General features: G+C 43.6%; 1 protein-coding gene across 2 annotated transcripts in view; it reads left to right on the forward strand.

Moving 5' to 3' along the window:
- Positions 1–363: 363 nt before the first annotated feature.
- The window catches only part of SRGAP1 (SLIT-ROBO Rho GTPase activating protein 1), a 234171-nt gene continuing 206649 nt past the window's right edge, over positions 364–27885 (forward strand). For both annotated transcript variants that reach the window (XM_044280541.1, XM_044280542.1), the window contains exon 1: positions 364–1146. In XM_044280541.1, coding sequence (XP_044136476.1) covers positions 1080–1146 — 67 coding nt within the window. In that variant the 5' untranslated portion in view covers positions 364–1079. The remainder of the gene's footprint in view (positions 1147–27885) is intronic.

A 27885-nucleotide genomic window follows, 5' to 3' on the forward strand; every position in this document is an offset into this window, starting at 1 on the left:
TAATTTGGGCCTGACTACAAAACGCGGCCACTTTTAGTAATTTTTCCAGGGCCACTTTAAGTTCCCAGTCTGCCCCTGACTTGTAATGTCAGCCCATGGCCTGACTGCCACACATAGTGACTGGAGTACCCCAGCGAGCAGCAGCACTCTGCACTATCCCCTCTGTGTGCCAGCTGCAGGGCCCTCCACTTGTCACTGTAACCGCTGGGAGACTCCCGTCCACGCCTCTCATTGGCCCACACACCAGTGGGACCTCGCATCCTTGTCTCTGATTGGCGGAACTAGCTGTCAGTTAGCGGCTGCTAGACCCGGGCAGTGCCGGCGTGAGGAAGGCGGGGATTGGGAGGCTGTGGCTCCTCCCTCTGCCTCCCAGCCGAGTCTCGCAGGGTCTGGCGGCGCAGTGCTGTACTACGTCCGCTGAGGGGTTACCAGGAAGGAAAGGGGTAACACTGCAGTTGCGCCCCCCTGTTAGAGACAGGTGCGGCGCCCGGAGTGTGACGGTGTCCCGGTCACTCCTTCTTCTCCTCTGCCTGGAATTGCCGGGCTCTCTCCGAGTCTTTGTGTTGTGGAGCGGTCTGTGCCGCCGCCGGGTTAGACCATGCTACTGGCTGCCGTAGCCATTCATTTCACTGCACACTGAGCTCCCTATTATTCGCTGCTGCTCCTAGAAGTGACCTTCCCTCCTACGTATCTGCTGTGTACTACTACTCCTGACGTGTTACCCGCCTCCAGCATCCGTGCCCCGAGAGGACCGGGCGCCCTCTAGTGTTCGGGTGGAGGCAGCCGATTGAACCAGTGCTCTGTCATCCCTGTATTCTCCTCTGTGCCCCTCTTCCTCTCTATTGTCCTCCTCTACCTACCCCTACTTCTTATCTTGGTTGGCACCAGACCTCCAGAGTGCCTCCATTCTCCTGGGCTTCTAAGATGGCATTTTTGTTGACCTCAAGAGTGGACTTCCAGGAAACTTCAGCAGAGTGAGCTGCATCTCCGGATAACTAGTGGGCAACTTACACGATTGGCATTGAACAAAGACCTAGAAGAATCAGAATACGTCCAAGACACCAAGGAAGGGCGAGAAGATGTCTACCCCAAACAGGTTCAAGAAAGACAAAGAAATCGTTGCAGAATATGAGAGCCAAGTGAAAGGTAAAGTTGTCAGAGGGTTGGGTGCCAGTGTGGGTATGGCAGAGGGTGCATGCCAGGCTGGCACTGGTGGATTCTGTCCAGATGGTGCTTGCACAATGATCATGCACAGTTCTTAGCTTAGGAAGATGTGCCATCCTGTCTGATCGGTAGTGCCACAAGTGCCACCTTACAAATGAGGATCTGATGGGGATATCTCACACATTAATGTGGCTGATAACTGCTAATGTCTGTGGCCTGAAGGGTTGAAGAACTTGGGGGCATCTGGGTGGTCCTAGAGTTCAAATTAGAGCGTCATGGCATGAGCTACAGAGACCTCATGCATCATGACGGCTGCAGGCTATGAGAATTCATTGAGTTGCTCTGTGGCTGCCATATGTAGGGGCTGCACTAAGGGCTCATGCACACGACAGTATTTTGCGTTCAGTATACTGGCCGTTTTTTTAGTTCAGTATGCGGTACATATACTGAACCATTCATTTCAATGGTTCAGCAAAAAAAAAGCTGAAGTGTCTCCGTGTGCATTCCGTTTCAGTATTTCCGTACCGTGAAAAGATAGAACATGTCCTATTCTTGTCCGCAAATCACGGTGCTTGGCTACATTCAAGTCAATGGGTCCACAAAAAAACGGAACACATACGGAAATGCATCCGTATGTCTTCCGTATCCGTTCCGTTTTTGCTGAACCATCTTTTGAAAATGTTATGCCCAGCCCAATTTTTTTGATGTAATTACTGTATACTGTATGTGGCATACGGAAAAGTGGAAAGGAAATGGAAACAAAAAACAGAACGGATCCGTAAAAAATGGACCGCAAAACACTGATAAAGCCATACGGTCATGTGCATGAACCCTAAGGCTGCAGTCCTCTAGGAATCGCTCTAGTTGCTCCACAGATGCAGTCCTTAGGAGTTGTATGGTTGCACTCCATAGGAGTCCATTGAGTCAGTCTACGGTTGCAGTCCCTAATAGTGCGTTCCATTGCTCCACGATTGCAGTCCATAGAAATCCACTGACTGCGGCCGCTGGAGGACATTGTGTCACATCACAAATGCAGTCCGGAGATGTTTCCTGCTCACATCATGGCTGCAGTCTATAGAAATGCAAACGGGTTGTCCAACAATCATCATTCATCTCCTGTTCACAGGATGGGTGATACATGTGCAGTCACTGGGTCCCCCACTGATCACTGGTCGGGGTTTCCAAGCCCCTCGTTCCTCTTCACTCCATGACCTCAGAGTTTTGTATGGAAAGTTGGCCACCCCATTTAAACTTAGTAGAACTGATCTCTCCCATTTAAAGGGAATGTGAATAAGCTATTGTTTAAATCAAGTTTTTATGTTTGACGTATTTTTAAAGAATGATGGTTATTTTTCATTTTCCATGTCAATATATTTAAACAAAAACCATAAAATCCTGCAGTTTTCGCACTGGCCAGTAAAGCTAATAATAGGCTCCACTTCTTGACCTGTACAAATCGCTTTACTACAGTTACCTGCTTATCTATACACAGAGGTGATATCACTACAGGCAGGATTAGAATGACAGATAAGACATGATCCACCATATCACAGCTTATCTACTCCCTCCTGACCTCTGCCCAGATCACAGAGCATGCCTAGAACACTCGCCCATAGAAGTAAAATAGGGTCCTCTCCGGACCATTGTGTCTATGGCCCATGGGGCTGCCATAAAGCAACTTTCTTAATATAAACTGAGGTGACATAAATTTGCATACAAGTCACATGACTGCCTATAACCATGGCCTTATCTATCCCATTTATTGTCAGTCTATGCAGTGTATTCACACACGCACACAATATGGTGCACTCTGTATGTACAGCTACATGGGGGTGTCCGCAGCCCATCTAGCGATGTTCCTCAGTAGCAAAATGGGCACCAAGTGGTGCGCGTTTTGTTAAAGTGGTATGCCCCCATTGTCTGTTACGGGAATATCGCTAGGATATGCCCCCATTGTCTGATAGGTGCGGGTCCCACCTCTGGGACCCGCACCTACAAGGAGAACGGTCCGTCCACCACCAAGCGCTGCTCCCATAGAAGCGAATGGGAGCGCACCGCGCATGCGTGGCCCCTGCTTCCATTCATTTCTATGGGGCAGACGGAAATTTTCGGCGGCCCTATAGAAATGAATGAAGGGCAGCTGCACATGCACAGTGCGCCCTCCGTTTATTTCCCTGCTCCGTTCTCGTTGTAGGTGCGGCCGTACGGGTCTCAGAGGTGGGAACTGCACCTATTTGACAATGGGGGCATATCCTAGCGATATGCCCCCATTGTCTGTGATGGGAATACCCCTTTAAGGATACCCTTGTGGAAATGTATATCCACAACCGCAATTGACATGCTACGGATTTAAAGGGGTGTTTCACTTTTGTGATATTGAAGAGCTGTACTCCAGATAGGTCATCACTTTCAGATTGGCGGGGGTCTGACTCTCAATCAGCTGCTTGAAGAGGCTCTTGAGGCGCTCCATCCTTTGTATTTATTTGCCGTCCACATTGGAGTGGTGGTACATGGTAACTATGTTCACTGTACAATGTAGACAGTGTACAGGTCAACATTGAAGAGGACACGGAGCTTGCACGAGCGCCGCAACCCCGTTAAACAGCTGATTTGTAATTGTTGAACAATCCTGAAGATAGGTAGTCAGTTAATAAACTGGAATACCCCTTTAAATTAGCACCACATGTTAATTTGTCTAGATTTTCTTGTGGAAAATATTTACAGGATGTGGATTAGGTTTGTGGACATCTCGTCCACTTCTACTGTAAATGCTGTGGAGTTTCCGCCACTCTTGGCTATATGCTTGGAGGGGTTTTCAGTGAATCTTCACTAGTAATGCCCTGTAGCGTGTATGACCTAATCAAGGAGTCATACTTGTCTGGTCTCCCATTCGTCCATCTCCCGGTACCCCTCTTGTTTACACCTGGCCAGGATATGGACTGGCTACAGCGGTGATGTGTTGCCAAATGGCACGTGACCCAGCAGTGATTGACGTCAGTGGCACATGTGACCATGTCCATATCCTGGCCAGCAGAAAACTGGGTAATGGGCAATCGGGAGCCAGGGTACAGGATTGGAGGGAGAGGGGAAGCTTGTAAGTTTGACTCCTTCATGAGGTCATACATGCTACAGGACATTACTAAATGGACTCTTGTGGGAAACAACTGATCAGTGCCATTTTCCAATATAAGGGGATACTATTAATCCAGTATGCCACAGTACAACATGAAATAAGGAAGCTGGTCGGTGTCTCAAATATGGTGGATGTGACTGTAGGTCTAGCTTGCTGTTTTGTGATGTGCCTAGTATCTGTATAGCGAATGGCCATGTATCTGCTGTCTTAGTACATTGGGTATAAGGGCGGTGTTATCCTTGTGTAGTGGGGTTTCTCATATATATATGTATGTGTGTGTGTTATAGGTCAGGTTGAGTTTTTTTAGTGCTGCTTTTTCTTGTTACTTTGCTGGAAAGGAACAAAGAAACCTGGAGAAGTCCTCAGTAGAGCACGGTGAAGGGCTGTCGCATGGTTGTAACCCTCTCCTGCCGTAATATATTGTGCTGGCCTCCGAAGGAAGGTTAGGGTTCCATCATCTCTCACTACTGGTGCTGATCTGGATTCCCATGTCTGATTCTTCATAGCTGCACATGGATTTTCTGATAACTGTTAAACATTAACATCTGAGGGAACTTCCACTGGCCGACACCGGTTATAGTTTCTGTTGGATCATGAATCATTTTTGTCACGGCTATGGCCACCTTAATTAGCGGTGTGGGATGGTTAGCTGGAAGACGCCGCTCATATGTTTATACCTCACTCCATTGAGTTTAATGACTCATTTGGCTGGCTAGAGCCCCACTACTAATTAGTAATTACTGAAAACTGTTTTGCATACTGTTCTGTATATTCATTAAATATTGTTGCATTGATGTCTTTTTAGTAATTTGTCATAGTCTGGATATTGCTTTGTGGTTTATGTGTGGTCGAAGTGTATGGGGTTTTTCCATGAATGACAGTGTAAGAAGTTAAGAACAAAAACAGGTGTCATCATTTTTTAAAGGTTTGGTTCATGGTGCATGCTTTTGTACTGTAGTTTATACAATTCAAGGGGTTCTGTAGCTTTTTATTATTGACGATCATCAGCATCTGATCAACGGGAGTCCAACACCCAGAAGACAGCGGCGCTGGCAGTAGTGCTGTGGACTTCTCGCAGTATCCGCAGGCCCAGTGACGTCACGAATATTATCACTGCCCTGAGTGCAGCTCAGTCCCATTGAAGTGATGCTGATTGGAACCTATGACACTGGCTGACCTGTTACATGTGCACTTGGCAGCATAAGGCATCTGTGTTGTTCCCATGTTTATATGTGCCCATATTTCTGAGAATAATGACGTTTTAATATATGCAAATGAGCCTTTAGGAGCAATGGGGGCGTTGACATTACACCTAGAGTCGAATAATGGCATGAATCGCCGGATCCCCATTGGCTATAATGGGATCTGGCAACTTTCTGGTATAATGCCGGCCAGATACTCACCGGATCCCGTTGTAGTGGATGGGGATCTGGCGCTTTGCGGCATTATTTGGCTATGCCAAAGGCTATCTGAAGATGCACCAAGTTTATTGGTGTATGATAATTTTGGTGCATTTCAGACACTTTACACCACCCATTAGTTGGCTTAGGCTACTTTCACATTCGCGTTTGGTGCGGATCCATCATGGATCTGCACAGACGGATCCGTTCAGATAATACAACCGTCTGCATCCGTTCAGAACGGATCTGTTTGTATTATCTTTAGCATAGCCAATACGGATCCGTCTTGAACACCATTGAAAGTCAATAGAGGACGTATCCGTTTTCTATTGTGCCAGATTGTGTAATAGAAAATGGATCCGTCCCCATTGACTTACATTGTGTGTCAGGACGGATCCATTTGGCTCAGTTTCCTCAGACGGACACCAATGATGTCCACCTCCAAAGCGGAATGGAGACTGATCGGAGGCAAACTGATGCATTCTGAGCGAATCCTAATCCATTCAGAATGCATTAGGGCAAAACTGATCCGTTTTGGACCGCTTGTGAGAGCCCATGACGGATTATACAAATGGAAAGCCAAAACGCCAGTGTAAAAGTAACCTTAGTTTGCACCAAAATTTAAACCGCATAACTTTTTCTTCTAAGCCATGACTCTTGTTGAGTAAAGTCCAAAAAGTGTCTAAACCACTCAATAAATGTGCCACAAGGCATGTGTGCCAAAATTCTGGCTTAATTTGAGACAGAATTTTTGTTGGTAAATCTGCCCCTTAGTTCTCTGTTGGAGACAATTGTTGGAATATCATAAAGCCACATGAAAAACATTTCTCTATATTATTTGGTAACACACGTGTCTGTTATTGCAGTTGTTTGACCTTCTGTATGAGGCAGGACCGCAGAAGCTCCATGTGCTGCTGTATGGGGCTCCATGTGGCACCAAGAAGCATTCCTTCTGAAATACGGCTTCTCTTTACAAAATCCAGGATACTAGATCCGCATGTCAATTTGCCCCATTGTAATTCAGTGGTGGAGCTAATCCACAGCCTTTCTGTGCGGAATCTGTGACAATGATGATATGCTGTGGATTTTAATTATTCCCAATGGAAATTTTCCTGAGCATTTTAGAAAGTTGTAAAATACCTGTGTGGGTTTAGGTGACCTCCTAGATTGTGTGGCTACTAATCTAATGTGTATGGGGAGCTGAGACTGATATGTTCTGAGAATTAGAGGAGCCACTGTGAATTTATCAGTCAGTGGTACCTTATCTACTCAAGATAGGACATGATTCATCTGAGCAGTCATTTGTGGTAAAGCTGGTATATGTATCCGGCTTCTATTGTCCTCGTGGGAATTATTCATAAGGAAATTCTTGAAACTGTTCTGTGTCCCTGCGGCCGTGGTCTGGATATGTTTGGGCCATTGCTTAGTGACCTGTGCTGTTGCCAATGGCTGGCACATCTCTCATTTAGTACAAGTGCTGATAAGTAGTGCCAGCCGTCGCACTCCAGAGAGAGTTATATGCCGGCTCTTCTTACCGCATGATGGGAATCCTACACTGGATCGCTGGCCTTTGTTGTCTTTAATACTATGATATGATCATATATATTTTATAAATGATATTTAACATTTACTTTTATAATAGTTCTACTTAATATGTAGTACCGGTATATGATATGCTAATGAAGACAACACCTAGCATCAGTACAACAATGTAGAGGGCACCTGTCAGCAGATTTGTACCTATGACACAGGCTGACCTGTTACATGTGCACTTGGCATCTGAAGGCATCTGTGTTGGTCTCATGTTCATATGTGCCTGCATTGCTGAGAAAAATTTAGTTTTAATATATGCAAATGAGCCTCTAGGAGCAACGGGGGCGTTGCCATTACACCTAGAGGTGTTCTCTGCTCTCTCTGCAACTGCTGCAACCTCTAATTTTTGATATACAGGGCAAGATATGATGGCTTTTCACTGCCTGGCCCTGTTAATGTGGAGAGGGTGCAGCAGTTGCAGAGAGAGCAGAGCCTCTCGGTGTGACGGAAATGGCTGTCAGTCCTTGTGTAGTCACTAGACTCCTAAGCATAGAAGAGGATTTAAAGGGGCCACTTTAACCTAGCTTAAAAATGTGCTGGAAACCGCACTATAATAAGCTTATGAATATACTATTGTAAACCCATCAGTGCGGTTGTCCACCACTTGGCAGCGCCACCCTCTTGTACAGTAAGATCCCCTTTCTACACAGTGCTCTGGTTCAGACATGGCTGCTGATGGAGGACCATGTGACTAGACGTAGCCATTAGTGCCCTCAGTTGAATAATACTGCGCATGCTCTGTGCAGTTTTATTCAGTGGAGGTTGTTGATGGTCAGGTCTGGTCATCTACCCCTCCATCAGCTTCCATGTTAAGATGAATGGAGAATCCGCTGTACGACACAAGAGGCCATATAACAGTATACTGGTAAGCAGATCACAGCACATTTCTGAATGTTAGTGACCAGTCTCTTTAATATGAATCAAACACAAGTTATGCTGCATCGTTTTCAACTGAATTATCTGCCCGACGACTCCTGCTATATAATTTGTTGAGTGCAGTGTGACAGGTCCCCTTTAATAAAGGGAATGTATTGCTATCTTATTGACAGGTGCTTGGTCCACCATCTGTAGACCTCTTTTTGAAGTGGTGTGACCCATTGATCTTCTTCTCCTCTCTCCTTTTGACTATGACTGACACCTCTGGCATTCCCTGTGTTTTGCTATCATTAAAAGAAAAGTAACATTTGGACTTGTAAGAAGACCTCCTGCTGGGGCCGCAGCTATTAAGAGACTACAGGCTGTCAGACTATTCACCAGCCAGTAATAAAATAGCTCTTCTCAGTAAATGCTGGGGATTCGGAGAACCCTTCTGGGAACGTTAGAAGTTGGGGAAATGGCAAATAACATTTTATTGGCTGGAGCTGTCAGCTTAGAACATACTTGTGTTCCCCATAATGTAATAATTGTGGAGCTTTTTTATTATTCTGTTCGTTTACTCCTCCTCCTACAGATTTGAATAAAGTGACAAAGGGGTTTTGCTAGTAGGGTTGTGTCCCTGCACACCCTCACACTGTGCAATCAAACGATAGGGATATGCCTTGCAGAATCACAAAATACGGACGCGGTCCATCTGCTGTCCACATTTTATTTGTGGACCTATTGTTTTCAATTGATCCGCGGTCCGCATTTTGTGGTCATGTGTATCTTTTTTGCGGACTAGATATATGGCTGATCATCCATGTGCTTTCTGTGTCCATATGTCTTTTCTGTAAACAGATCATGTCCTATACTTGTCCGCAAAATGTGGACTCTCTGTAAAAACTGTGGATGCAACATGGACCGCATTAGTATTTTGCCGATGTGCGGATCACAAAATGCATACGGTTGTGTGCATGGGGCCTAACTGGCATATAAAGTAGATAGTGGATGAACTGTAATTCATTTAGTAGTGCTGTGCAAGTTGCTCTGTACAAAAGACATTTTAACCAGGTACTTGGAAAGCTTCTGGAGCTCAAGGCTGGAACATTTTTCATTTTTGTTTTCGAAAGAAATGTTGCCACTTTTCATACTCTTAATGCAGCAGTGGTCTCTGTTCTTGGATGTTCCTGCCAAGGAGCGAGGGAACAATCTTTCACATTCATTATTACAAAACCGTTTTCTTCTGCTCTGCCTCCTCTTGAAATAATGAGACTGAAATCTCTGATGGCCATGACTTCAAATGTCAGTGTATGTGACGCCCCGCTCCGGTTTGTGTTTGTAGAGGCACCTCAAGGGTGAGTAAAAGGTGACTTCTGCATTGGTGTGTGACATGCTTGGACATGTAGATGGCTGTAGGTGTGGGATGTCATGGGGCTGTAAGACTTCTAAACTATGGGTGATTGCACTTTTTAGCTTCCTCTTCTGTCAGGTTGAGAAATGAACAGTAGAATCTATTAATATGAAGCCTGGAGGCTTCATCTGACCCATGGACCACTAGCTGGAGAGCTCTGGTATTGTGTAGTGTAAAGAAACGCTGAATGTGATAGACTGAATGACTCACTGAAGCAGGGACACAATGTATCTCTGATTTCCAATACATAGGCTTCATGTTTCTCCAAAATATATTGGCCTGAAATGGTGGGACACAATAAGAAACATACATTTAGGATTGGCGGTCATATTTTTGTTCCATTCTTCACAAATTTTAAAATAGCCCAAGTGTGTGGATGGAAGCCAGGATGCCCAACTCTTGCCAGACATGACAATCTACTAGTGAGTGATGGAAGCACATCCAAGCCTGGCATTAAATGAGAATTTTGATCACTTCTTTTCCATTTTGTCTTTAAGTTAGCAAGTGTTTATTCACTTGTTCATAACCTTTCCTTCAGTGTGACCATGAGTAGCATCAGGGGTGTTTGATGCTTCTGGGAGGTTACACAAGCACTGCTTTGTAGTTTAACAAATGTGGAGCATCCATGGCTTTGTACCTCTCCTGTATCCTGTGAGCAAAGCTTGTGGACTTGGTTTGCTTATATTTAGCATGGCTGCCCCTTCTGCCTCCGTGGATGGGGCAGATGGCATGTGACGCTTCAAAGCTGAACCTTGTTAGCCATTTGCCTTAAAAAACAGGGCACTGTTAGCACAGTATGGGAGCATTGTCACACACAACAGGGCGTAGGTGTCGTCTTCCATCACATGGCTCAGCGAGTGCACGATCTATAGCGGGTGAAGTGGAAGTAAACTTGAGTCATGCACAATTATCAAGAATGAAGAAAAATAGGAAGTGATGGTAGAGTTCCCGCGTGAGATCCAGACACGCTGCATCTTAAAATGGAATTAGATTCTTTGTGATAGCTGTACTACGGGGGAGATTTATTTTTATTTTTTTGTGATTTTGTGTTAATTGGCAGCACTGAAATATACCTTTAGAGGATATAAGAAAATTCCTTGATGACCCAAGGTCTACAAGAAATGGGACGGTGATACAAGAGGAGATGTTATGATCATAAGGCTTGAATAAGTGCTATGTGTGTTCAGGTTGAGAGGTTGTTGGTGTGGAGAGCTTGTAGGATAGTCATATAGGTGTTCTTCAAGGGTTGGTGATACTGTGATGGACAGAAGCAAATCCCTCCAGTGATGGGAGGTAGCATAGCAAAGTCCTGGAGGTGGTGATGAGGGATAATGACAACTCTAGGACCTTTGATGAATGGAGCTAGGTTCCTAGGTAGAAATTTAAGATGAGGATAGGTGGGTACACTATAAAGGCAATAATTCATTATGTCTATTATGAGATGAGTGTTTAGATTGTGTGACTACATCATGATATGTTCTTGTCTTCACTAGCATTGAGCACAGGGGACAACACAGACCAGTGGAAAGCTACCCCTGCAGAATAGTGTTGTCATGTAAGGGGATATATTCTTACAATAATGTTGTATGTGAAACTATATAATATATTCAGGACTAGATAACTACTGGACTAAGAATATTAGGCCCTTTTCACCTGACATAAATGCTGGCCAATGCACCCAGTGTGTTCCTCCGACAGGTGGCCGCAAGGTATTCCACTGTATAGGCTTTTAATGGCATTGTCCACTCTGCAGTATACTTTTTTTTTTTATACTGTATACCTTCTGATTGTTTTTTTACAGTATAGGACACTATTTGGCTAGCATTGTGTGAATAAATACTCATAGCGTGTGTGATGTTAACAGGGCTTAATGTCTATAGGGAGATTTATAATTTGACCGTATTGTATAGTCCTTATGTGTTGAAGTCTGGAAATTGCCAGTACATTGCAAGAAATGCTGGATGCACATTCCCCTATAGCTCGGCTTTGCTGATAACTCATCTTTCAGATCATATATATACTTTTAGCTAGTCTGTTTGCCGTTCATGAAGGAAGCACACTGGGGCGAATGAATATAGGTCACCATGTTGCCGCATTCTATGGCACAGATTGATATATTATGTCATTTGTACGGTTGACGTGTGCAGTGGTTTAGTAGCTCACTATAGTCATCTCTGCCTCTACACCATGCCCAGTAGAATCTTATCTAAGACCATTCTTCCCATTCTACTACAAAATATATAATTACAATGAATCCTCATGAACATGGTGAAGCCTGCATAGAGACACGTGGCGTCTCCGAGCTCCCGTGTTTCGGAATTATTCAGACGCTTCTGTAATAAAGCATGTGATGAAATCTCACCTTGATATTCATGATCCCCAGTGAAAATCTCAAATTGCTGTTGCTGAGATGGAAGAATTACTTGTAACTGTCTTCACCTCTTGTAAAGCGTGACATATTTGTGAGTGAAGTCTGCCACTTCTTCGTGGTTTTCGTCATTATTTCAACGTTAACGCTTCTTTTGCAGATCCTTTAGAGGGAAGAAAGATGCAGAATTAACCAAATGCTAGATTTACTGTGCTTGTGGACTTTGTCCAACTGTTTATTCGTCAGAACATCTATCCTTATTTCCACGTACTGGTCTGAAAAGGTGGAAGAACCTAAAATTATAGGCACACCAGCCATATTCATCTTGACCGCAGATACCCTGGAGCGGCCTAGCTGCCTAATAAAGTCTGCATTATTTTATTTTTTTTGGTTCATCTTTGCGTTAAATACAGGGTAGGTTTGAAACTACAAGGATTTAGGGCTCATGCATGTTATGGGCCCATAGGTACCCTGTATGCTGCCATATAGTGCCTCCCTCGATATCTCAGTAACAGTTCAATGATATACTGCACACTATATTGTTCTCCTCACAGGTTCCTCATGCATAGGTATTCAATAGCTATTTTAGGTGTCTTTTTCAGGTTACCGCACACTTCTTCATATAAAACTACGCTTAGGCTACTTTCACACTCGTGTTTGGGGATCCGTCATGGATCTGCACTAACGCATCCGTTCAGATAATAGAACTGCATGCATCCGTTCAGAACGGATCCGTTTGTATTATCTTTAACATAGCCAAAACGAATCCGTCCTGCACACTATTGAAAGTCAATGGGGGACGGATCCGTTTTCTATTGTGCTAGATTGTGTCCTAGACTATATGTACCAGTAGTATAAATCTGGTCAGTGTATGTACTGTAGCGCTCAAATTGCTATGTATATTAATTATGTATGAAAACTATAAAATTATGTTTAAGCACAGATGTACTCATGGTTAAATTGATGTGTCTCTAAGGGTACGGCTACATGGCGACATTTCATGTAATGTATTTCAATGGTGTTGTAGTGCAACATGCTGAGATGCGACAACAAAAAATCCAGCCAAGTAGCCTTATTTTGCAAGGGTCGCGTCACAGTCGCAGCATATATTGCACTGCAACACCTTTGAAATATGTGATATGAAATGACTTTTCTGCGACTTTCTGTCGGATATAACATGTCGCCGTGTAGCCGTACCCTTATAATCCGATTGGGTGTGTAGTGTGCAGCTTTAATTATTGTTTTACTGCCATGTAAAATGGTCCTGTCTGTGTCTTTTATAAATCTCCGCTAATAAAGATGTCTGTGTGTTTTCCTCATTAATCATGTATATGGCTCTGTGACATTTTTTCTAAAGCATGATAGATGGCTGCTAGGAAAGTGTGTAATGCGTACCCTTAGGCACATCTTTTAACATAGCCAATTAATATTGTGTGCATCTTAGTCCACGTACTTTAGATTTACGTGAACATTTCACGTGTAAGGCTTTCCGTTCAGTCCAGAATTCTCCTACCATGGATCTGCAGCAAAATCTGCATGTATTACACGTGGATTGTGCTGTGGCTTCACCACCGCTTTCACCCCTGCAAATGCTGTATTAAAATCAGTAAAATCTGCAGTAACTATCTATGGCGTTTCCACAACAGAGTAAGCATGCTGCGGAGTGGAAAATCCATTGCACACTTTTTGTTTTGTCTATTGTAATCTGTGCAGGTTTAGGCCTCATGCACACAACGGTGCAGCGGTCTGCAAAAAATACGGATGACGTCCGCGTGCATTCCGTATTTTGTGGAACGGAACAGCTGGGCCCTAATAGAACAGTCCTATCCTTGTCTGTAATGCGGACAATAATAGGACATGTTCTATTTTTATACAGACATACGGAAACTAAATGCACACAGAGTAACTTCAGTTTTTTTTTTTTTTTTTTGCGGACCCATTGAAATGAAAGATTCCGTATACGATCCGCCAAAAAAACGGAACAGACACGGAAAGAAAATACGTTTGTGTGCATGAGACCTTAACCTGTGCAGATATGATGCTTGTGGACTCGCCCTCAGGCGTTTTGGATTACACGTGGATCCTTGTGTGAAGAAAAAACACAGTGAAATGAGATTTGTGTGAGATTTCATAAATCTCATGCACACTTTGCCTTTTCATTCTGTGCGGAAATTGACCTGCCATGTGGATTTTGTAACCTGCAGCATGTCAGTTGCGTGGTTCTTTCGTAAAAATTTCACCCTTTTCAATGAAAAGGGGGGTCTGTGGCAAAATCGCATCAAATCTGTACCAAAAACTTCAAGTAGGGTATGCAAATGCACATATATCTGCACATAATTCATGCAAAATTCTGTAAGACAGCCCGCAACCGTGTACAGGGAACCTTAGGCTTTCATGTGTATTCTTCACTTTTCTCACTCTCGCTAATGGGAAAGAATATTCTTGTCCACAATACAGACTAAAAAAATCCTCAATATTTCTGCTCCTTGTGAAAATTTCCGTGGTGTGCAGAGTTCTCAGGAGTTCTCCATTGATCTTTAGCCTTTCCTCACTACCTGCGTTGCGTTCAGTGCTGTTGGCATTGGATGTTTCGGTCTGCTGAGCAGTGAGCCGAACATCAGAAAAGAACCTGATTATTATTTTTAAAGCAATGCCGTCTGCCTGAGAAGGTTTCGTTGTCCTTGCAGTGATGTGATAATGAGGCATTGCTTTTCCTAGGTTCCTACCTCCCTCCATGTTGCACTGCCTTGCTGTCTACGTGAGCTGTGAAGACCATCTTGGCTGCCACACTTGGTTTTAGTCTATTTTTAAAGACAAAGCAATTAGACTTGATGTAAAAATATCTGTGAGTCAGATTCCATGTCTGAATATGTTGGCCACATGCTTGGCCATGTTTTTATATCGTTATCCATCTTCCCGAATAGTCTCCATAGTACTGTAAGTTAAACATTTACACCTTCACTTATCACTTTCTATTGTGGTAGCAATACAGTGCGGCAAGTCAGAGGACAACCGGTTCCCTGGGCCTTTTTGGGTTTTGGTAATTCACCCTTTTTACAAATATAATTATCACTTGTGTGCTGTCTGCATTTTAATTGCCCCAATGCATCTCAAATAAAAATGCAGCAACTTTAATACTTAGGTGTATACATACCAGCTGATAGCAAACATCTATTAACATTGAACTATTTCCCTTTACTGGATAGGATAGTTAAAGATCTTGAGACTTTCAACGAAAAGGAGCTATCGTGGTTTGGACGGATCAATGCCTTAAAAATGGACATTTTACCTAAATTTTTATATGTATTTCAGGCAGTTCCACTTTCTCCACCATCCTCCTTTTTCCGGAAAGCCAAAACGGCATTCTCTTGTTTTATATGGGGGCAGGGTAGCCCACGGTTAGGTCATTCTACTTTGACCAGATCTAAACACCACGGGGGCGTAGGTTTACCGGACCTCAGGTTGTATCATTCAGCTGCAGTACTCATTAGAGTGTTAGACTGGCATCACAACTCAGGCATGAAACAATGGGTTGGTTTAGAACAAACCTTATGCACCCTCCCTCTCAAACACATTACTTGGATATCACCTGTGGATCGCCCACGATCCTCTAACCACTCCTTTTTATTACAACACACTATTAGACTCTGGGACTCATTAACCCGTAAGGGGATGGGTATCAGAGGACTTAGCCCACTCACTCCTATTTTTCATAACCCAGCATTCCCTGCTGGAATAGGTAGGGATTAATTTTTGGGATTTAGGACCTCGGAGGATGTTCATATCCGGTCATGCAGGAGGCTCTAGAATCAGAAGTCTCTTTACAAAATGGTGTCATTACAGAGGTTCTGTTAGACCAGCAGGGTCAGGGTATCTACTCTCCCTTTTTCCTGATAAAAAAAAAACAAGCCAAATGGGAAGTTCAGGACAATCTTCAATCTGAAATACCTGAATCAGTTTGTAATTTACAAAAATTCTAAAATGGAGTCATTAAGGTCTGCAGTAAATCTCCTCTTTCAGGATTATTACATGGTAACAATCGATCTAGCAGATGCCTATTATCATGTTCCTATCCACAGCAAAAGTTCTCAGATTCGCTGTCTACAAAAAAGGAGAGCTCTGTCTCTTCCAGTATCAGGCTCTACCCTTCAGCCTCTCCAGTGTGCCACATCGTTTCACAAAGATCATGGCAGATGTGGTAGGCTTTTTGCATCTGAAAGGAATAATTGCGGTCCCCTATCTGAACGACCTGATCGTCGCAGACTCCTATTCTTGCCTTCTCGACCATCTCCGAATTGTGCAAGAGACCCTTGGTTCCTTGGGATGGATCATCAACCAAGAGAAGTCAAGTTTAATCCCAAGCCAGCAAAGGTTGTTTCTGTGGGTGGTGTCACTAAGTTGGTAGATGGTGGAGAAACATCTACAAACAGGAGTGCAGTGGCGGCCGAAGGACCAGATAACTGACCACCAATGCAAGCAGCAAGGGTTGGGGTGCCCATGCCCTACAAAAACTGGTACTGGGGACATGGAGTCTCCAAATGTCTTCAGCATCCTCAAACCTGAGGGAATTTACAACTGTCTTTCAAGCCCTCCTAAGTCTGAAACCAGTTATCCAACACCACCATGTCAAGGTTCTTTCAGACAATGGGACGACCATGGCATACCTGAATCATCAAAGAGGGGACGAGGAGCAAGACCTTGGCGGCCGTATCAAGGATGATATTCAAGTGGGGAGAGGAGAACCTAAAGTCTATCTCGACGGTTCATTTAAAAGGAGAAGAAAATACCTTAGCAGATTTTCTCAGCAGTCTCTTAAAGGAGGAGAATGGTCATTGAATCAGGACATGTTCTATCAAATCTCACAAAGGTGGGGGCTTCCAGTCTGGGATCTCTTCGCGTCAAGACAAAACAGGAAAGTAAAGAATTTCTATTCCTATCTGCCCCCGGGAGAATCCAGATCAGATTCACACTCTCGTTACCATGGCCCAAAGTTCTCCTCTACGCATTTCCACCATTCTCTCTAATCTCAAGGACTCTGATGAAGATACGAGAAGAACAGGCACAGGTCATAATGATTGCCCTGTTATGGCCGAAGAGGTCTTGGTTCCCCCTACTTCAAAAACTCTCGGCAGAGAAGCCCTGGATTCTGCCTCAGGTTCCAGACCTCATCCATCAGGGTCCTGTCCTTCATCCCAACGTGCAGCAGATACATTTAGCGCTTGGAAATTGAATGGGGCCTGTTAAAAAAGAAAGGGTTTTCTGAGGCAGTTATATCCACCCTACTACATAGTAGAAAGCAGATCACATCAAAGATCTATCTGCGAACCTGAAATGCCTTTTTGTTATATTGCAGATGACTGTTGGGATCCTCAGAGTAGCTTGGATGTAGGCCTGATTTTACCAGTCGGGGTTTGATAAGGGGCTTAGAAGCAGTACCTTAAAGATTCAGGTTTCGGCTCTTAGTGCCTTTCTGGATATCAAAGTGGCTGACATTCCCCTAGTTGGTAGATTCCTAAAAGGTACGAGGAGGTTACATCCTTCCTTTTTTGTAAAAGTCCCCCCTTGGGATCTAAACTTTGGTCCTTTCGGCTCTCATGTCCTTACCCTTTTGAGTCTCTTTCAGATTTATCCCTAAGAATGTTGACTCTTAAAACCATATATCACTGTTTTGGATGATAGGATGATTCTTAGGCACTCCCCTGCTTTTCTGCCAAAAGTTTTTTTCTAGATTTCACTGCCAGCAGGAAATCGTGTTACCATCCTTTTGTGCTTTCCCCATCTTCAGATCAGGAAAGAATGTTCCACCATTTGGACGTCAGGAGATTTCTTCTAGCATACCTTAGAGCCACAGATTCCTTTAGGAAGTCAGACAATCTCCTTTTCCAATTTCGGGGAAAAAACTGGGGTCTTAGAGCCTCTAAAGCTTCAATTGACCGTTGGATAAAGATAACCATCATCCTTTTTTATAAGAAAAAGGAAGCGTCCCCTCCCCTGTAGGGTTGAAGGCCCATTCTACGAGGGCTTTGTCACCCTCTTGGGCTGGAATGGGGGCAGCTTCAGTATATCAGATATGTAAGGCTGCCACATGGTCTAACCCCATGACCACCTTCAGGCATTGTAAAGTTGATGCTATGTCTAACCAGGATCTGGCGTTTGGACAAAAAGTCCTTTCAGCTGTGGTCCCTCCCTAAAAAATTATTCTCTGAAAATCTCCTCCAGTGCCAGTGGATCCCCCCCCCCCCAAAAAAAAATAATAATAATAATTGGGCCTTACTGTGTCTTTAGCAGGATGATGGGGCAATGTGAGTAGAGGTTAAAATAAAATGTTATGAATAAATAAACCTTAATTGAAGTTTTTATTTACTGTATTTTTAACACTCATTTCTATGGAGTATTAACGTACAGAGCTGCATTCAGTCCTTTTGACTGTTTGCTGTAAACAGTCCACAAGTTTGTCGTCACACAGTTCCCTAATGGCTTAGCCAAGCTCCTATAATGCAGTGGTAGAGGGAACTTGTCATGTAACATATTTTAGAGTAAGCTGTATTGATTACGTTAAGATGACTGACAATGCCTGCCGATTGCTGCTCTGAAGCCTGCAGAATTGTGACTACAGCTCTAACTAGAACTGTAAATTATTGTTCAGAAAAGAACAGCATTGACTACCATTGCTCAGAAATGCTCAGGCCATCCTTGTACTTGCTTGGACAGACATCTGAAAAGGCCGCCATGTAGTACGGCGTTTCAGCCGCTGCAGTGAAAATGCCTAGCTGGCTGCTTTTTTGCCCGGTAAATCATCTATTTTGCAGGGCGCAGCTGATCTTTCTGGTGGCTTACCTTTGAGGCTCTGGCTACACAGTGACACGGTGTTGCACGACATCGCATCTAATGATTGTCAGTTGTGTCGCAGTATGATGCGCAACTGCTAGTCACAGAAAATCCAACGGTGTTGCATGAGACTTTTCTCTATAGACTGTAATGTGAGTTGTCTGTGACTTACCTGTAACTTCTCTGTGATTTGGTTGTATCTTTACAGACCAATAACATCTATAAAATAGTTGCAAGGCAGCAAGTTGCACAAAGGTTATTTGGCGTGTGACTTCTTTGAGATTTATTGCTCCACACATGTTGCCTTGTAGCCCCAGCCTAAGGCCTCATGCACACGGCCGTTGTTTTTGTCCGCATCCGAGCCGCTGTTTTAGCGGCTTGGATGCGGATCCATTCATTTCAGTGGAGCCACAAAAGATGCCAACAGCATTCCGTGTGCTGTCCGCATCTGTGGCTCCATTCCGCGGCACCGCAAAAACAATATAACATGTCCTATTCTTGTCCGTGATTTGCGGACAAGAATAGGCATTTATATTGCCGGCGCCCATTCAGTTTCCGCAAATTGCGGAAGGCAAAACGGGGGCCTTCTGTTTTTTTTGCGGATCCACGGTTGTGTGCATGTAGCTTTAAAGAGAATCTGTAACCTTCGGCAAGCCCTATTAATTAAAATAATACATGTATATATCACCTTCCACGCGCTCCAGATCAGTAATTTGTATGTCGATACTCTTCCTCATTTTTCCGCTATATACCCACAAACAAGCTGTGGAATGCACTAAGAGACTTCTTCAGGAGTCCTTTGCATTATGTGCGCATGCTCAGAAGTCCCCAATGCTATAGTGATGGACTATACGTTCATGAAAGACAGATGTCTCTTGCAGCTGTATTCATAGGTGCAGATAATTTCTGCTAGTGAAAGTATGCTAAGAATTATCCCCTTTGGACAATTCCTACTAGATAGAATGGCCCCTTGACAAGCACATCACAAAGTGTCGTCCTGCTGGGACACCCGGGGATCTATGTAATCTGTGGGGAAATCTGGTAATAAGTGTTCTTTATTCCTATAGCTCCCCCACAGTGTAAGTAAAATATTACACAATGCCCATTCAAATCAGTTGGTTATCTCTTTTTTAATGCACAACAGGTCCTTCTGGGCAATAGACACCCTTTGTAACCAGCCTCCTCTGTGGACAAGAGATTGAGGATCCTGAACAGAGGAACCCCCTCTATTAAATGCAGAATTTCCTAAAAGGTGTAACACCTATTTAGGCCACATTCACCACGACCATGTCACAGGTGTATCCGTTTTGCGGAGCACAAACCACAGGCTTCAGTTGTTTACATCGCTGTGCGGACCCATTGACTTCAATGAATCTGCAAATCCACAAGAGGTGGCATGCCCTATCTTTTGCAGTGCAGAGGTACACAGAAGCGTTCACAAAACGGACACGGTGATGTGAATGTACTCTAATATAACAAGTATTTAATATATAAAAGAGGAAAAAGACTTAAGGTGAAAAGATGTGTACTCCTTTATTCACCCATGCGATGTTTCAGTCCACTTACTAGGACCGTTCTCAAGCACTTTTATTATATAATGTATATCTTGTGAACCATTGTATTGCAGATAGACTTTTAATACAGTTGTGTACAAGGCACATTGTCTTTTCGCTAAATAGTATGTACTCTGTGTTATCTGTTATAGGTAGGTCTTTAGCAGTCGATCATTTTCACTGGCTTACAGGTTGTTTTCTGTTCCTGTCTGTCGTTTTTTGCCTTTGTTCCCACACTCATAAGCCCTTGTGGCCGGCACATACACCTGTTCATGCATACTGAGCAAACAATGCTGGCATTAGTAGAAGCGGCCACAAAGCCACCCTCCAGCTTTTTCACAAGTCCAGTCTTATTTTCGGCCGCTTTCACACAGTCAGTGTTTGATCAGTTATTTCCATCAGTTAGGCCTCATGCACACGGCCGTTCTGTGCATTAGGGACCAGAATTTGCTGTCCCCAATGCATGTGCAACATCCGTGCGGCGGCTGGGACGGATCAAGACCTATTCAACTTGAATAGGCCCGTGATCCGTCCGCACCGCAAACAAATTGAACATATTTATTTTTTTGCAGTGCGAAGGCATGGACAGAAACATGCTTCCGTTCCGCAACGCATCTCCGGGTTTGCGGACCCATTCAAGCGAATGCAGGGTGCACGCGGCTGGTGCCCGTGTATTGCGGAACCGCCGTATGTGGGCTGTGTACATGAGCCCTAAGTGTTAGCCAAAACCAGGTGCGGGTCGAAAACGCAGAACAAGGGCAGATCTTTTCATTATGCCTTATCTTTGAGTAGTCTCTGCTCCTGGATTTGGATTACATTTAGGCCCCATGCACACGACCATATCAGCAGAACATGTTTATATATATATATATATATATATAATGTCGCAGGGAAATGATGAAACTTAGGCCTCATGCACGCGGCCGAGAGCGGACCGTGGAAACCCGGCCGGGATTCCTCCTGACAGCATGAGCGTACGGCGTCATAGGAACCAATGACACCGTGCGCTCCTGCTGTCCGTGTGCATAAGGGCCTAAGGGAGATGATCAATTCATGTTCCCTAAAGAAAGTAAGTGATTTGATCATCAAATCTCTTAACTGTTTTAGTGAAAAGTTAAATATTTTTGATGATATAATAATATGAAATAATTGTAAGAAATAGGTACTTAAGCTGATATTTTTAAAAACAAAAATGTAATTAATAATAATCATTTATTTTTATTAAAACACGTTGTTGATTTGTGGCATCTCGAGTTACAAAGTACGTTACATTTTTTACAGGCACATCTTTTTGTTTTACATTGTATTTTGGATTGTTCGCAAGAACACTTCTTAAATCCTTGACCTCCAAATAAGGATAATTTTCCTGCAATCTCACGCAGACTTAGGTTAGTTCGGGGAACTGTTTCGGTAAATGTTGTAGTAGCTATTTGAAGAGCGTCTCTAGGTAGCCAATCTTTTATAATTCCAACTGAGGTACCAATTTGGTATAAATTATTTTTTATATCTAATACGATCCCCACAATGTTATTTCCATCTAAAGGGCCTCTATCTACCTTAGGTTCATATACCAAAACTGTGGAATCCACTAACACGTCTTTAAATTTCTTCAAAGAAACTTCTTTCATTTTTTTCAGCTGATCTTTTCAGGTGTTTTGCAGCATTTTTCCTTTGATCTTTAATGCTCTATTCTTTTTGGCATAAATAGCATAGACTTTTCGATCCATGTCTCCATTTTCATCATTTCCCTTAGGGATTTGATCAAATCTCCATTTTCATCATTTCCCTGCGAGAGATAGAGATAGATATATATTATTTTTTGGGGAATGAACACCTTGCGACCCCATCAAAATCAATGGGTCAGCATCAGATCCACAAAAAATACATATTGGAGGTGAACAAAAAATACGGTCGTCTGTATGGGGCCTTACTTATGGAAACAGTGTGTGAAGCGGCCTTATACTGTCTGAACAGGTGTTCTCCATCTTGACTTTGCTAAGTGCAATGAGCACAATTCAATTGACAACACAATCCCCCTCCCAAGCTTGATATCCAATATCTCTGTTTCGGCGTATGAGTTAATGCCTTTTGCACTACAAAATTTGAATTATATTGAGAGACATGATAAATTCCTGATGACCTCGATTCTGGAAGCATTTTTTTATTAGTACTATTTAGCTAGGATATATTGAAAACTCTAGGGCAGATTTACTAATCCTGTCTAAAATGTAGATGGCCATTCGAAGGATGCACCCGATGTATCACTGCTGCTCAGGCTGGATGATAAATTTGGCGCATGGCTAGACATTTTTGTCAGCTATTTTTAACTTATTTTATGACATAATTTTGTCATAATGTTAGTGCAATTTGTTGCATCGTAGACCAAACCCTTCATTGTAAGTTAATATGTCTATACCTTGGTCTGACATTTTGTCTTTGTGATTACGCCATCGCATTAGTAAATGTGGGCTAGTATCTTCCAACATACAGACATGGATGACTTCTGCAGCAAACCCGACACTTGTGACCATTGCAGATCTTTGCTGCAAATCCCATGGCAAATTTTTTATCCGCTTCTGATTGTGACAAACACCTTAGGGCTCATGCACACTACCGTAGCCGTTTTTGGGGTCCGCATGTTGAATATCTGCAAAACACTGATACCGGTCGCGTGCGTTTCGCATTTTATGGAACGTCCTCCCCTCTATAGAACAGTCCTTTTTCTTGTCCGTGAAACAGACAAGATTAGGACATGTTCTGTTTGTTTGTGGGTGCCACAGAATGGACCTACAATGTGCTGTCCGCCTTCCCTATTGTGGCCTCATTGAAGTGCATGGGTCCACATCTGACCTGCAAAAAATACGGATCGGATGCAGTCAAAACCCACGGTTGTGTGCATGCATAAAACTTCCCTATGTTAACCTGGCGTACAGCAGCTACTCCTACCCATGGTACTTGCTATGAAGCATTTCTCTTTGTAGCAAGCTAAATTCAAAGTGGTCTGTTCTCTGAATGTCGCTCATTATACTTTGTGTAAATGAGGATTGTATTGTAAATCCTGTGCTGACTTTGTTTTCCTGGAAAGCGCAGTGTAACTGCTTCCAATGGGAAATACCCTCTGGACTCCATAGATTTTGATTACATGTGAAAGTGCTAGAATAAAACTATTTATAACGAAACCCTGTCAGATAACGTGTTAGGAACCCTGGCTGCACAGATGACTGGTACCAGTGGGGTATGCTACCTGGGAATACCGTGCCTCGTGCTGCTCTGTCCTGACACTGGGAAAGGACTGCCAGAGACGTCGCTCTTTAATATTCTCTGGCACATGCCATTTTTTTAGGATTAGGTTAATTTTCCTGAGGCAGATGGGATCCTCAGCCCTTATGTATATGGAATTATGGTTTTATACACATGCATGGGACTGATATCCGTATTAAAAGCCTTTCTACTGTCCCAAAGGAGGCCGTACGAATAATGCGTTAAGCTCTACCTGTAGGTCAGTACATGACGTACCGTGTTATCTATGAAATAGAATGCGCTCTTTGGCGTCAGGACTGAAGAACAAAGAATAGTCGCAGACTTTGTGTGTGTGTAGTAAATGAGTATGGGTTTCATAATGATTGCATTGTGGACACTGCAAGATGTATGGTTTATCCCAAACGACCACGTAGCAACACGCAGAGAAGGACGTGCCTCTTCTGCCCTAGCAACATCGGAGTGTATTCCATACGTACAGGTACTCAATTGGTTGTTCTTTAATCTCCCAGGGGACTACAAACCATCAGCGCCATTCATCACAAAGGCCGTCAGGGCCCTATTGTCTGTGATTTGTTAAAGGGGCCCTGCCTGTGTATTCCAGGTCTATTGTTTCATGGGAAGGTCAAGCCTGTCAAGACCTCTGCTCACTCAGCCCTGAATATCTCCATTTTCATGAACTTTTCAGTGCTGGGTGAAAGGCTCAGCAGGCTTGTGGTTTTGTTCCTGGTTCCTCCCATTCTGTGCATTATGTCGTTGGACAATCCCTAACTAACAGCTGTTTGTCGGGCTGTTATTTACCATACCTTTGTCGCTGACAACAGCAGTTGGGCTGTATACAAGGAAAGCTTATGTCATTGGCTTTTTTCTGCCCAACAAACCATTTCCAGGAAACCCTACACATTTAGGCTGGATTGTTAGTAAATCTGTGAGTGATACATACCTGCTCGGGTATATGAGTATGGTGAATACGTAGTGTGAATGTAGAACTCTTATCTGACACTAGACCTGACAATTATTATCAGTTCTACTCCGAGGCAGCTTTTTATTACATTGACAGACAGTGCAAAATCATTGCTAATGTGGTTACCCTTACTAAAGAGGTTAATAAACGTCCTGGCTGTTGGGAGTGATATTTGCTGATATGGTGGGGTGTGGATTCATTGTGGTTTCTCCAACTCATTGCTCTGACCAGTACAAAACAGCTCATGTTTGCATCTCATAGAGCAGGACATACTGGCTTTTTATATTGTTTATATACTGTAAATGGGGGGAAGGGCAGGGATATGAGAGTACTCGTAGCATCTCAGAGTATACTGCTAGTAAAACTATTTACCGGTAGTTCTAAAATGAAATAAAGACTCGCCAGTTCTTAAAATAGTGTTTTATATTAGACATAATTACCTAATTATGCAGTCGGATCTTGGGCAACTAAAATGATGCGGGTATGTTGAAATGGGAAAAATAAAATAAGCACCTGTCCTCTGTTCGGATTTCCTCTTTCTAGGGATTCCTGAACACCGCCATACAAACAGAAATATTTTAGGTGACTTCTTATCATAATCCAATCCTATAACTTATGGTAATAGCAACTAGGGCAAATGATCACACTTCAGACATTTACATGGACGATGCATTTTAAGACTGCGCCCCCTTGACTTTAGTGTTTTCTTTCATCTTCCATCCAAGAAAGGGGTTGTCTGAGTTATTTTAAAACGCATCCTAAGCCTGGAATTGTGCTAAAATGGAAAGAAAAGTATTCTCACCAGCTTAAAGGGGTTCTCCGGGCTTTCTTAAAGAACTTGCTGTGTGCTGACCTGTAGAAGAGAGTCTGCCGAGTAATTACCCCTCTGTCATGCCCCCGACTCCCCTGTATGCATGTGACTACGGGAACTGGATGAGGGGTCTTCTGCCTTGGTCCTGACTGCATGTGTTCCTAAGTCGTCTTCTTCAGCTCCATATAGAATAGAACGGGAAAACTCAAGAACACATCTGGTTGGGACCTGAGTGGAAGAGCCCCAATCCTGGCAATCACATGAGTGCAGCGGAGGCAAGATGGAGTAAGTACTGAGCAGATTATCTTCCCTCTACAGGTTACCACACAGCAACAAAGTTAACAAAGCTCAGAGAATGCCTTTAATCCTCTGCTACTCTTCCCCCATTTACTGCAGCCAATGACTGGCCTTAATAATCTTGTGCCGTATACCACTGAGGCCAGTTACTGACTGCAGCAGTGACATGGGGAATATGGGCATATCACAGTGGCTCAGTGGTTAGCACTGGTGCCTTGCAGCACTGGGGTCCTAGGTTCCGAGCAAGGAAAACATCTGCATGGAGTTTGTATGTTCTCCCCATGTTTTGGTGGGTTTCCTCTGGGTACTCCAGTTTCCTCCCACACTCCAAAGACATACTGATAGGGAACAGATTGTGAGCCCCATTGAGGACAGTTGGATACTAATGTCTGTAAAACGCTGTGGAATATAGTAGCGCTATATAAGTGCATAAAATAAATAAATATCCCTGCAGCCTTCAGTAAAAAAAAAACAAAAAAACATCCATACTGGAGGACTGGAGTGGCCGCGGTGGAAGCGGAGTGCTGTGTGTATAACTTAGCACAGTTCCTGGCTTTGGACTCTTGTTTAATAACTTGGACAACTCTTCAATAATTTTGGCGATGATAAATGCACATTAATGCTGTGCTGTGTTTTAGTTCCAGACCCAATTACGGTTCCCAGCCAAACAGCTTAGGTAGGCCAGAAAACTTCTGCAAGAATGTGTTCTGTTTGATATAAACATATTGAGTGGAAAACCTGTCTCTTAAAGGAAGTCTCTGTGCCTGGATAACTATTATTAATGGCTGCCATGCACTTTTCTCAGAACTCCAGAAGTCCTAAACATCTGCTGTAAGAAAATCTCCTGCCAGCCCTTACATCAGCAGAGTAGCTAAAACAAGGCATGAGAGATGACTACAAAAGGACACGTTCATAGCTATTAATGAACCGTCCAAACACTCTACCTGCGGTACATGATACGATGAGTCCTTTGATGGCACTAGTTCAACCTTGATTGCACATGTTTCTTGTGACCTCAGAATCCCTCTAGTAAAAGGGGCCTTTATACAGATTACTCGGAGGCATTGCCTTCATCTGTTGCTATTGCAGAATGACTGCTAACCAACTAGCAATAAAGCACATTGTGCAAAAAAATGGACTCTAGAAACTCTGCCCCTATTATGCCATCACCCTTCCACCTGGATGCCACCGCTTTCCTCTGGTTATGTCTCCTAGCTATGCCACCACTGTTCCATGTCCTCACTCTTCTGGCCCCTGTATGCCCATTGTGCAAACGTCCAATGGACTGTAGAAAGCTTTCTTTCATTTTTCCTAATTTTTTATGGTTTTATATTTGTTTGCTCTCCCGTGCCTATTATATTGACTGTATCCACACACTGAACTCCAGATAGATATAGACCTCCTTCACTTGTAAGCCATTTCTTACAGAAGCAGTGGTGGACTGGGAACCTAAATTAGGCTTGGAAAAAAAAAATGTTAAAGTGGCCCCATGGTGTAGGTGGGTCAAAATGAACAGAAGGCAGGACAACAGAGGTAGTTGGGCCAGCAATACCGTAGTGCAGCAGTACCGCCCCAGCAGAACCAAATCCCATGGTGCAGCACAAAACACTGCCTCACCAGCACCGAATACCACAGTGCAGCATGATACACTGCCACCCTCGCCACACTGGACACACTCATCTGAAGGAGGCCATTGGCAGTGTCTGTGGCACCTAAAGACCAAGGCCCTTCACTTTGAGGGGCGTTGTTCTGGAGATAGGAGTGGGTCCCAGAGTTGGAACCTTCATCTGACTTTTGTGGCATATCCGAGCGATATGCCATAAATGTTGAGATGGAAATTCCTCTTAGGCCTCGTTCACATCAGCGTTCAGCCTTTCCGTTCTCCTGCTCAGTTATAGGAGCAGGAGAACGGAAAGGACGGATTGGGCACATAACTGAGCCGAGCGGAGCCTACGGACCCCATAGACTATAATGGGGTCCATTAGGTTTACGCTCAGAAAAGGATTTTGGAGCGGAGACAAAACTCCTACATGCAGCGTATTGAATAGCTGCGTATTGAAAGTCCAACTATAGTATAAATGTATTTCCTTTACTTGGTATTGCAGTGGTTAGGACTTTGCTTGGGCTCAGTATTTGTCCTCTGTTTCCCATTCCGCAGTCTCCTTATGCTAATATATTTAGCAGACATTATTACATTGCCTACTTCCGTTAAGACGCTCAGCATCAATGAAAAACACAAATGCAGCA

Source organism: Bufo gargarizans, chromosome 2 (assembly GCF_014858855.1).
Source record: "Bufo gargarizans isolate SCDJY-AF-19 chromosome 2, ASM1485885v1, whole genome shotgun sequence".
Classification (NCBI taxonomy): Eukaryota; Metazoa; Chordata; class Amphibia; order Anura; family Bufonidae; genus Bufo; species Bufo gargarizans.